General features: G+C 38.5%; 1 protein-coding gene across 4 annotated transcripts in view; it reads right to left on the bottom strand.

The window, feature by feature from the left end:
• LOC122079442 (probable cyclic nucleotide-gated ion channel 20, chloroplastic) overlaps positions 1–13,192 on the bottom strand; it is a 58,453-nt gene that overhangs the window by 41,429 nt on the left and 3,832 nt on the right. The window contains exons 2-4 of one of the 4 annotated variants that reach the window (XM_042645924.1): positions 11,435–11,940; positions 7,942–8,133; positions 483–581 (exon numbers count right to left, since the gene is read on the bottom strand). In XM_042645924.1, the coding sequence (XP_042501858.1) occupies positions 483–581; positions 7,942–8,133; positions 11,435–11,815 (672 nt within the window). In that variant the 5' untranslated portion in view covers positions 11,816–11,940. The other 3 variants (XM_042645927.1, XM_042645925.1, XM_042645926.1) reach the window with 3 other exon arrangements.

Raw genomic sequence — 13,192 nt, 5'->3', positions numbered from 1 at the left:
GGGGGGGGGGGGGGGAGGATAACTAACAACTTTTTTTAATAATCTAAAAAGGATTCAGTATAAAAGTACTACTACAACATGGTAGAGAATACGGAGAGGATTCAAAGCCATACAAGTATGATTATCCCAACTTTCATAAGATTTATTTCAGAAAGTCATAAGGGAATGGTGTCAATAGTGACAGCCTTACCCATACCTCCTAATCTTTGACAGCCCTACCCCCGCCTCAATGTCAATATCTGAAATCATATTCACCAAATTATTTTGTTGGGGGAGAAATGGTAACTGTTTGCTATCAGCATCTTTGTTAAAAAGCCCTTTATGTGTCAGTCTCTTTTTATTAACAGGTAAAATCTAAGGCCCTTTTGCATTTCCTTTCACAATCCACTTCAAGCTTCAGAAAAAGGCATTGCACAGGATAACAAAGATATTGCATCAATTAAAGACACATTTAAGAAACTATCTACGAAAGACAAGTGTACCTGAAGAAGCATGTGTAAAAAATAAATTAAATCAGTAACTGTCCTAAAAATCACAAGCGTTGTAGTCAAGGGCAAGTCCAGAACTATACAATTGTGATCCTGTTTTCAAACAGATGAAATAACAAATAAATAATGTGCTTGCAGAAAAGGAAGGGAAAGGAACAATTCCAAGAAGAGAAGAAAACAGGAGACATTTAGATAAAGAGACCAGAGACAAGAAAAGATATCATAATATCAACGAAAGGTAAACCTATTCAAAACTGTAGTAAGGGTAATATCAGTATCGGAAAGATGTGATGGTGGTCTTCCTGTAATCTGTTCTTATTAACGATAATATATATATATATATATATCTTGTGAAGTAAAGTAGGGTACTGAATCCCTATCGATCTCCTTTCTTCCCCCTTCTCTCTTCCTATTCTTTTCTTCTTTTCCTTTCGCCTCTTACCTATGTCAACCATTGTTAAGGACTTATGATTTGTCACACTAGTACTAAAATTAAACATAAGAAAAATGCCCTTTTGTCAATGATAAGGATTACAACTCATCCGTCCAGATTCATTATATGTGAGCTAGAGGCTGTGAGCCTGTGACTGTGTTTATGACTCAGCCCTAGTGAGCATTCCTTAATTGTAAACCATCATTCCAATATAAATAAGAACAGCCTCTGTCATATTAGACAAGCCAATCCATTCTCTCAATCTCTTCTTCCCAAATTCTCAACTTGGTATCAAAGCCCAATACTTTGGTTTTTTTTTTTTTCCCCTACTAGAAGGTCAGCCCTACGCATTCAAAGCTTTGGCCTCCCAAGGCTGAGCATGGTAACCTGAGTCATGTTGCCTCCACTTACAGTTGACCACTGTGTAATGTCCCAAGGTTTGGAAACTCAGGATTTTTTTTTTTTTTTTTTTTTTTAAGTCTCTTTAAATATTTGTTTTGCCACTTAAATTAATAACTTGAGTATTAGCCTGGTTCTGACTTAAGTTGGTGAGAGGTTAGGGGTTCGAACTTCAAATCTTATAAGTTTTAAAAAGGGGTGGTGAAGCTAATTTAATATCTATTGGGGATTATTTTAGTAGAAACAAGCTTTGTGATGGGTATATATCAGTTGGGCCTTTAGTTTCAAGTGTTTCCTTTATAATGGGCCATTTTTATGGGCCCATAATAGGGGTACAAGCTAGGAATACGAGATTAATCCAGTAAGAGTCTTTATTTCTTTACTTTACTTATTATTAAGAGTTTTAGTTGGACTGGATTAAAAATCTATAAGTCTAGTCCTGTTTTGAGTTTATTTCCTTTGTTATTGCAGTTTCCTAGTCATTTTACATGTCCTATTGGTTAAGGATTGTGTGAGGCCTTTCCTTTTTAGTCTTTAAATCTATTTTTGAGTCTTTTTCAAGAATTATACACGAATTATATTAGTAAAAATTACTATTTTTGCTCCTCTTCATGTGTGAAGGCTTCCTTTGTGTTTGATCAAGGTGACAAAATCGATGTTTGATCCGATTGATTAATCTTCTCTGCAAGTTATTGTGTTCTCTCATAAATATTGTCTCATTACTATTGTTGATTCTTCTCTCTATTCAATTTCTGATTTCTGCTATCAACAAGTAAGTATAGTTCTTCAACATCTTCATTTTAGATTCCATTTTTCTAGAAGGTTGGATATAGGGTGTTTTTCTAGATTAAGGAATTCAACCATCCGACTAATCTCAAATTTTGAACACATGTTCATTATCCCTATATTGGGACTTGATTCAAAACTCAAACTATTCTGACGGTGCAATCATGAATATTTTTATTATTTCCAATTTTTCCCTTGTCTATTAATGAAATCTGTAAACTTTTGAGCTTTGTATTTCTTTAATTATTTTTAATCTAGCTATCGGATCGTGATCATCTTTTGAAGGTTAGTAAAGCTACCGTAGAGAGGTTACAATCCGAATTGGGGAGCATTTGACCAAAGGATTGAGAGTAATTTCAGATTTACTGAAATCTGAAAATTTCATCCTAAGATATAATGTTTCTAATCACTCTTAATCACTCAACCAATCATTCTCATCTTCTGAAGGATGATAATCCGTGTCGAGGGGGATTGATTCCTAGAGTTTGACCTCCGTTTGAAAGGGTTGATTTTTTACTTCAGTCGATTTATAGGGAAGTAGGGAATTAATGGGGGTGTACCTATTGCAGGTGGTGATTGACTTGAGCATTCACAGCATAAAGAGTGGAAGTAGGAGACATGCAGGTTGAGGTAAGGGAATTATAGTGGGATTACATCACAGATGTTGTTTGATCGTATGATGTGATGTTTGGTATGCTTGTATCATTGAGATGTGTCGACCTATGCTTATTTGAAAAGTGATTATGTGTGACATGAGTTTATGGAGGTGATTGATATTTGATGGAGATGAATATTATTCGATAATTTAGTAATGATGTTAATTCTTACTTGGAGAGTTTACCTGTGTTTCACACATGTGTTTTCAAAAAAAGGTGATCTTACGTAAAGGTGATCTTGTGTAAAGGTGATTTTGTAAAGATGAAAAGAGAAAATGTTGAGGGTAAGTAAATTGTAATTGCCACCCGAGAGGAAGATATCCGTGGAGCCGTAGGAATTAAAGATTTTAACACCCGTCGTACACAAGTGAGTGTCAGTGGTGTACGAGGAGATGAAAAGGTCATTTATAGGTGATTGGCCAGCTTCTCTCTCGGAGATGAGCGATGGCAAGCTGTTTTCCTCAATGGCAGCTAAAGTGTTAAAGAGTGAATTCAAGTGAAAGTATTTCACTATATTCTTTCTTACTGGGTTGTTGACCTCACTCCATTATTTTAACAACACAGATGATTGAGATGCAGATATGATTGGAGCGGAGTATGAGGGCATTCAAAGATTTCTTTATTAGTTGTTATTTCTGTTTTCTTAAATGAATGTAGTAAGGATAAATTGAGATGTAAACTCTGAAAATTGGTTTTGAAGTTAAACTAAAGCATACCTTAGATTGCCACTAGTAGGAGGACTTGAGATTTATGATAATGGTTAGTTATTTGGTTTGAAATTTGAAATTAATGAAGTTTGTTATGACTGTTTTGTTGGTATCTATCGCCCATGAGGGTTGTACCCTCACTTGACATCTGGGTTTGAGTTGTGACACACTGACTACACAATGGCCCTACACCCTCATATCAACTCGCTGGCCACTAGCGCTCTAAGCTGAACATGGTCACCTAAGTCATTGCTCCCTTTTGCAACTCCAGTCTCTGCAAAGCCCAACAAGGCCGTAGCCTCCTCCCTGGTCGCTGTTCAACTTCACTGAGGTTCCCTCCCTCCCTGGTCACCGTCTAGCCTCCCTAAGGTCCCCTGCCTTTTTGCTGTCATGACTCACCTGGGCTCCTTGTCGCCTTTCCAACCATCGCCAATGCTATTGCCCCCTTCTGCCTTTAATTAAGAAGGTTCCTTGTCACCACCAGCACAGCCAAGCCCTAATTTCGCTACCAACGATCACCGCCAAAACCTCTCTTGGGTCCCTTTTGGTCTCACATACACCTGATTCGGCTCCACCTACCCCCTACAACCTCCGCGAAGCCCCTATTGAAACCATCTAACGACCTCTACCAACCTTGTCAGTCTTACCTGCGCTTGCGCTTGCTTATTGGTCCTTGATGGTCTCACCTCGGCCCTGACTGGTCTTATTCATCCCTGCCACGACTTCATATGACTTCTTCTCGTCATGCTGACGCCTTTTAGTGCTCCACGTATCTCTGCCTGTGTGCTCCAAGTGAGGTATTCCTTGTCAACCATTCGTTGTTCTATATTTTTTTTTTCAGTATTATAACAAAAAGTACCGGAACATTCGTAAGAGGAATTGGGGGTAGTAATTTGAGTCGTTTTGGAACTCTCACCACCACCACCACTCCATCCGGGACCTACCAAGTTAAATAGGACCACCTTGCCTAGTCACAAGCTTGCCTTCTCACTAAACAAGGTAATCATTTCTCAGGGTACCTCAATAGTGACAGCCCAATGCCAACTGAAAGCACTGTGAAGAGAAACTGGTTGTTAAACGATGACTTGATAATGTCGTTTCTATTGAACTCTATGGAACCATCTATCAATTCCAGCTTCGTCTTATTGAACTCTACCAAGGACCTATAGGAAGTTGTTCAACACATTTATACTTATCAAGTAACTCTACCCAAATTTATGAGATTCGCCATCTGGTCCACAAGACCACTCAGAAGCATAGTTATTAAGGCAACGCGAAGGCATTAAGGCAATATGGTAGGCTAAGGCACTCATGTGCTTTATGGGTTTCACATAAAGCGACAACCTTAATGGCTAAGGAGACACCTTACGACCAAGGTGGACACCTTTTATGTTTTTGTTTGTTAATTTTTTTTTAATGTATTACCACAAATTCCATATCTTTTGTTATGATTGGCAAGTCTACAAGTCTACAAGAATTTTGTACATTTGAGAACTATGGGATCAAGTCTATACAAAGTCAAAAACCACACTTTGATTGAACAAATCACAAATCGCAAAATCCTTTTGGCTGTTTTTCTTCTTCGTTTGGGATAACTAAGGCACATGTGTTCCTTCCTTTGTCTATTCCGGCTCCGGTGACTCTCCTCTGGCGATTCTTCCTCTGGCGAGTCTTCCTTAGGCCATTCCGGCTCTGACAAGGTACTTTCTCGAAAATCACTTTCTCATCTGTTTTCTCTTCTTTCTTTCTTTCTTTCTATTCCTCTTGCCTTAATCCGTTCTTCTCTTCCTTGATTCTTCTTCTTCCCATACCAACCAGACTTCCCTTCTCTTCTTTCATTCTTCTTCTTCTTTCCTGGTTTTCATTTCCCATTCCAGCGATATTGGCCTTAGTTGCAGCCCTAATCAGACTGACAGGAGTAGAAATATAGTGGGTGACCTTAGGCACTGGCATAATAAGGTAAGTATAATAAATACTTACATATTTTAACAACCTTTTCTTTCATTATATTCATAATTTTGTTTCATAGTTATATTGTATGCTATGATGAAGGTGAACTTAGTTAGTTGATTCACTTTATTGATTTATTTTTCTAATAAATATCTTGCATTGGTATGAATCTTTAAACTTTATTTATCATATAAGTAGAATTATACAATGTTTAATATGCTATTTTTGCCAAATAAAATGTTACATAAAAAAATATAACACTAGAACGCTTTATTCGATAAGGCAACGCCTTATTCCCACCCTATCGCCAAAGCGCTTCGGAAGACCCTCAAACGCCTTGGTCACCTTTCTGCTTTAATAACTATGCTAAGAAGGATTTTTCTATTTCTACATATTATGCTGCCCTCAATAATTTATGGCAACAATTGGACCTCTATCACCCTGTCCCTATGTCCTGCACTACTGAAATGGAACAAGTATATGGCTTCCTTACTGGCGCATCCAAATTATCACCAGATCTGTGTACAGGTCCTTCGTAGAGATACATTTCCAACACTTTCCAGCATAAAATATGATTCAGCATGAGGAGCTCTATTATGATGCCTTCTGCTGTTCCCACCTGCTCAGCTCTTGGTACTACTCCTCAGGCTTCTCAGACCTCGGACTCCTCTGGTTTTGCCACTAAACCTGATCCTCATTTTAAAGACACAGTTAAGTGTGATTATTGGTATCTCCTCACCATACCTGAGAGACCTGTTGGAAGCTTCATGGCCACCCTAAAGGAGGAGGGCATGGTAGGAAATAAGGATCTCTCAACATTAGGCTCATCTCTTTGAGACCACCAACGATTCATCCTCTACCACTGCCGCTCCTTTTTCTTCAAAACAGATGGCTACTCTCCAATGTATGATGACTCAGCTTGGTACTGCGCCTTCTAAGTTCTACCACGACATCTCCTACTCCACATGTTCCCATCTATCCCAATCAATTATATTCCTTGCTTCTTCTACTTGTGGTCCTTCTTGGCTTCTTGGCTTCTTGGCTTTTGAGCCTCTGACCATATGACTAGCTCCACAGACATGTTCCGCACTTATCTGCATTGTTTGGGAAAGGATAAGGTCTAAGTAGCCGATGACTCTTTGTCTGCAATCACAGGAAAATGTTATTTTCTTGCCTCCCTACCATTTCCTTGTCATATGTCCTTCATGTTCCCAATCTTCCTGCAAATTTACCTTTCCGTGACAATTTATCCCTGCCCAGCAATGAGAAGATTTTGCCTCTTAGTATGGACATTTGTAGTCATGCCCTTTGCCATGACAATTTGTCTCAAGTCAAGTGGGCTTTCATGCATCTCCAACAGTCAATTCCTTTCCTTGTTCGAGAGCTTTCGATGGGTCAAATTTATCAGGTTGTGACCAGGCGTTTTCCCTTTATAGTCTGTTGTGGTCTTATGGGGTTCTTCCCCTTCCCTTTTACAGGCCCTTGCCTCCCCCTTTGTAAAGGCAGGGCCTCGTATTTTGTTTGTATTTACCCCCCACCCATTTCTTTCCTTTGGTAATGAAGTTTTTATTCATCCAAAATGGAACTTTTTTGATAAATGCAAATGCCCTATTTTGTGTCGAAAATCAAACCGTCACATAGAAAATAAAATGTTCTAAAAATAAATGAATTCAGATAATAATTAAGAAAATACAAAGAAAGTTATACTCTACATAGCCACAACCCAAAATAAGAGAAAGTCACCTCATTAGTAAGTACAAAGGATTCAACCATTGGTTATTTGTGTGGTCAGAATCCATATATTGCCAAGTCAATCAGCAAGATAATTACTCAATGTAGATTTCAGCCATGAAGTCATTTGTGAAATGTGGATCCATATAGTCTGATTGACCAATCCCAGCATCCATAAAACAATTATTTGTGACATGTGGATCCATATAATCTTGGATGATTTTGACCAATTTTAGCAACCATAAACTGTTATTTGCAAAATGTGGATCCATCCATATAATGTGGTTGACCAATTCCAGCAACCATAATGATAGTTTTGGTTAATAAAGCAAGAGTAGAATAAAAAAGAGAAATGAGAAGAGAACCTAAGTGGAGAAAGAATTGAGAGGCTCGGGCAACTAACCCAGCCAACTTATCACACCTATTCAAACTAAAATACAGAATCATCACTGTCCAACATTATACTCCAAAGAAGTGGCAGCATACTTGTCATGAGACAATCCTAGGCACTGGAGAAAGGTTAAAATCAAGCTGTTGCCAAGGTGACCACGGCATCTAGACAATCCTAAGCATTGTTTGGTTTGGTTCGGTTTTTTTTTTTTTTTTTTTTTTTTTTTGTGTGTGTGTGGGGGGGGTGGGGGGCTCTGTTCTCTTTTCTTCTGGTAATGAATATTTATTCAAACCAGTATTTTGTTAATTTACTCCTTTTTGTCTAGAAACAATGTCAAAATCTGTTATACAGTTATACACAAAATCTATGCTTTTCGGAATGAAAAGAAACTGGACTGTACCTGTTGAACAGTGAGCAGGAAGAAGAACAAAGGATCTATAAATATCGCCACCAAGCAAGCAATAACAAAAAATTTATTCCATTGTTGAACAAGTCTAGCATGAGGCTTCAAGACAGCAGGAATGAATGGATGTAGAATGTTAATAATCATACGCGCACAACCTTTAGCATCTCCATGGAAAGCATTATGCAACTGCAATCAAGCATAAATTACAGACAACTACATAAGCATGTCAATGTATGTAAAGTTAGAAATGCCAAAGATTTATTGTTACGCCAGAGAAAAAGCGATTACAAATTGAAAAGAAAACTATTATCAAGTATTCGCAAATTCTAGACCCTCCCAAGTCCTAAGAACACTAACAGAATATAATAAAATAAACATAAAGGAAACATGTAGCATTCAGCAAACCATCACAATCCTTGTGATTTCTAAGGCCAAAAAAGAAATGCCAAAATACAGGTTTGGATCACCATCAGAAACCCAGGGTTATGAACTGCAGCCCCCAAAAAACAGTAAATAAGATAAACCCCCAAAAGGAAGAGAAGATGGGAGTGATCCAACTAGAATATCAGTTAATTAAAATGAAGGGTGTATTACAATCTCTGTTATGACATATTTATAGACTACTAACCCTTACCCATCCTAATTCTAAACCAAACTGATGAAACTCTAAAACTAATTAAACAACCAAAACAGTATATCTTGGCACAAAGAGTGGCCCTTCAAAAAATTGATCTTAATTTTCCCGATACCACTCAGAATCACAAGATCTTTTTTTGGGTGAAGAAGAGAAACAGTTGCCCCCAAGGGGGAAGAGAATATACAATGAACAAGACCGGAAAAACAAAATACAAGATCACACCCAAACTAGAAAGGCTGGGAAAATTCCAAGAGGCAACAATTAGCCTCTTTATAGGAGAGTTAACACATCTAATGGGGGCCATAGACAATTTGCTTCTAACATCAAACAGGATGAAGTCCCAAATCTTCTGAAATAATCTGGAGTTGGGAGACCATATTCTGAGGTTACGCTACAACTAAATATGATGAATGGCAGTGCCAAAAGCTAGTTTACCCACTTGGTCACAAACTGAGGACCACCAAAGGTCATGTCCAGCAAAATCCACTCACATTGAAAAGGCAGGATTCTTCTTCTACAGGACCAGCATCAAGCAAGAAGCCAAATCCAAGTCCTTGAGGAGAAACGGCAACTGAAGAAAAGGTGATCAACATTTTCATTGGCATTCCAGCAAAGGCAGCAAGGAGGCACAAAGATGTGCCTCTGGATAAGGAAGGACTGTGTTGGAAGGCAGTAGGAGAGAGCCCACCCAGATGTGAAGTTGTGGCGAGGAATAAGGGATTTGAACAAAACAAAACTGCACCAAGGACAACCAAGCCGCGAATTTTGATAAGATCCCATGCCAACTTCAAGCTGAATAGGGAGAGGCAAACCAAGTAACCAAATCTCCCCTTCCAACAGGCCTATTAGCGATACCCAGGAGGGTAGACCAAATATAATACAATTGGGTGGAGGAAATAGGAGGAGGCCAATCATCATCCTTAATAATGTCAGAGACCATAACTAGTCTTCCTGGTCCCAAACTATAAAAGGCTTTGTCACCCACAAAATGAAGGAGGATATCTAGAGGGTGCCAAAAGTCCAGCCAAAATCTAATGGAATCACAAGATCTTGATCTCACTGGATATTTATCTTAATAATCTTTCAAACAGACCAACATTACACAAAACGGATAAGTTTTGACCTTCCAAAATTAACTTTAAATAAAAGTGATGTATAAAAAAAAAAAAAAAAAATCCTAATTTGCTGCAACTTCTATGACCTTCCAGTGCTACATCAATCACATACAAAATTGAAAAGTTTAAGATATAATGTATTTAGTGTAAATTATTAATAAAGGAGTAATAGTAAAACCATGAAACACAGTATGTTTTGAAAACTAATTAAGTCCATGGTCAGAAATAGGGCTTTGGCAGAGTTTGAAGTAGCAAGCCCCCAAATTGTAAAACATTCATGAAGGTGGAAAGCAGGTGCTTGAGTTATGTTATGCACATGAGGCATTATTTAACGAAATTCATAATGCTACTAAAACCATATGTGTTTTGTGTTGTAAGAGTCTGATCAGAACCACCTGATTACTTAAAAAAAGTCTCTAATGAGCTAACCATAATTGCTGAATCTGATCAGGGTGGTTTGATCTGATTATGGTGTCAAGTCTGTGTAAACCTATGCTTTGGAGCAGCTCAAAGACAACTTGAAAGCAAATACCACAGTTCCTCCAAAGGATCTTGGACCGATCTGGGAACATCTATATCTGCAGTGAAATTCCAAGGAGTCCATAAAACTCTGAATGGGGCCTAAGGATTGCAATACAGAGAGACTCATAAATGGATCTGGTGAAAACAACAGAAGGAATTTGGTAAATTTCAAAACTAATGTGGGTAGTCTTCAACAAGCACTACAATGCCATCCAATGTGTACCTGTCTGCACTCCTGATCCATTTAGATCTTTAGATTGGGTAAGGTTCCTAACTCCGGTCAGCATAGATCCAATCCATATCCAAAATTTTCCAAGTTTTAACAGGTCAGATATAACAGGGAAAAGGATTCTGAGGATTCTAGGAATGAAGATAGAAACTTTTCATCACTTTTCATCTAGGGAGGAGGAGCCATTGATGAGATCTAAATATTGACCAGTTGTTGGGTGAGTGTGTTGCTTGCTATTGGGCCTCTTGTTTCATTTTGGGATCGGGAAATGGAAGGCAGGCTTTTCTTCACTCCTTCCCAAGGACAGTTTTGAGATATTTTTTCCTTCATTTTTTCCCCTACTCTTAATTGTGGAGTTTGCTCCCATGATTTCTACATGGCTCTTACAAGTTTTTGCAGTTCCAAAAAAAAAAAAATGGTATTATCAGTCAACAAGAAAGGAAAGAAAGAATTAGGAAAATGTTCTTGGAAAGTTTATTCTTCTTCACTACAACTCCTTGATGTTTCTCTCTTCTTGATTCTTTCGGGTCATGCACTTGTGAAGAGTATCTTGGGTTCTTTCTCTTTTAGTCTTTTAAACAATTGGAGGTACCCAAAAGTAGGCTTGACCAAAATTTTTTAGGAGGTCAAGTAAGAGGGAAGGGTGATCGGATTCTATTTGTACAGTATCTGATCCACAAAGAAGCATGAAAACAATCCAAAATGAGTCAACTCTGATTCCTCACCCAAACAGAAGAATCCAAAAAAATGCAGCATAGCTGAATGCTGATGTCCATCATGGGGTTACACAGATAGAACCAAGAGCCAACAATCATGAAGCATAAAAACAAAAGAGACCCTGATAGCAAACTACTTACATAAATCTGAATATGAAAAACTGGTATATTGAAGCGGTCATTGGATGTCCATTTATTCCAAATGACAGTGCAATCAATATGGAGAAAACCAAGTATCAATCCATGCTAGCAAAGGGAAGAAAAGCACCTTCAGGTCAAATAAGCTCGAATCTCTTGATTTCTTTTGCTTTTTTTCTGCTTTAAAATTAGAAGATGATAGGCAAGTTGTGCAGCAAGGATTGCTGCATACACCCAATGGCCCATAATTTAATGAATGTTCACTATTGCCGGTGAAGTGATTGTTTGACCAGTCTTTTTCTTCCATCCCATTAGAGGGGCGTAATTGTCCTTCCAATAGAGCAGGTGACTTCAGACCTGCTATCCCATTCATAGGCTGACTAAAATTCTCAGGACTCCTAATAAAAAATGGGCCACTCATTTGTATGGTGGAAATTCTTCTATCGTTCTGCAAAGGTTTGGAATGACTAGCGAGATTCTTTTCACTTTCGTATGACCCCATTGAGTTCATGGGTATGGACAATGATGCCTTTCAATTCATGCCTTTCTGAAATCCAATATCTGGGAATTGAGAATTAGCATCTGATTGCACAAGCATTTCATCTTTCTTCTCACCATCCATTCCTCACAAATCACCTATATGAAAGAATCTGGTAGACAAGTTAAAAATTGGAAAATGATTCACCCAAAAGAGAAAAAAATTAGAAAATGTACTACTAAGATAGAATATGAGCCTTTTTTGTTGATAAATAAAATATTTTATTGTTTACCACAAAAAAAAAAAGGGAAAATTTCTATCACTTCCCCATAATTACCCTACATTTACTCATACTCCCCTAGTTAAACTTTCACATCCGATTCCCCCAAAAAATCAAACTTCTACCTCTCCTTCTCCCCTAGTGCTTTAAAATGCCGATTACCCCTTTACTAACCGGTTCTCATAATTTCTCTTCTCCTCCAGCTCTGACTGCCATTACCTGCAGCATTGGCAATGGATCTTTGACCTCACTCCGGTTTGATCCCTGGCATCCGTCTGGCGTCTTCCATTCTTAATCTCCCCTAGGTCCATATACTCCTCTGGTCTGAGCCGATCTGCCACTGTCACCTCCATCATCTCTAATAATGGCTGGTCTCCCTCTCTTTCTTCCCTCCCTTATCGATCTCTGGTCCTCTCTTCCCCCTCCCCCTGGTCATAGGGGTAGAGAAGACAAGATTGTTTGGCTCCCCTCTACGTCTGGAACTTCAAGTTCGGCCTCTGCTTGGGATTTCATCAGAACCAAAGGGCCTCTAGCCCCTTGAAGAAACATCATTTGTTCAAAGGTCATATTCCCCGCCACAACTTCACAGCTTGGCGCGCAATTTCTATCTACCTTCCTATGCAGTCCTTCCTCATCTACTAGCACATTCAAGTCCCCCTTTCTTGTTGTCTTTGCTGGAATGGTTTCTAAAGATGTTAACCATCTATTTTTCTACTGTCCCTTGACTACTCCCTTCTCTTCCACTATTTGGAAAAGGTTCCTTCTCAACTGCTGGCCTTACAGAATGATCATCCTTCCCTTTTCCAAAGATGAATCTGGATTGGCATGACCTTTGTTGGCCTATCTATTTGTGACACTGTTAGAAAGCTAGCCTTTTGTGCCACCAATTAACCATATTTGGATAGAGATAAATCTCCGTAGATGGACTTCCAACTCTTGCTCCTTTGACATGATTTGGAAAGCCATCTACTTTGATGTTAGCTCCAAATTAGGAGTCCTATGCCACCGCATTGTTCGTGACTCCCCAAGGAACAGGATTATTATTGTCTCTTGGGGTCTTCCTTCATCCATTATCACCCCCTCCCCTCTTCTTTCTTTCTTTCTTTCTTTCTTTCTTTCTTCTTCTTTTT

Source organism: Macadamia integrifolia, chromosome 5 (genome assembly GCF_013358625.1).
Source record: "Macadamia integrifolia cultivar HAES 741 chromosome 5, SCU_Mint_v3, whole genome shotgun sequence".
Lineage (NCBI taxonomy): Eukaryota > Viridiplantae > Streptophyta > Magnoliopsida > Proteales > Proteaceae > Macadamia > Macadamia integrifolia.
Note: the sequence above shows the minus strand (reverse complement) of the source record. Positions and strands in the feature narration are given on the sequence as shown.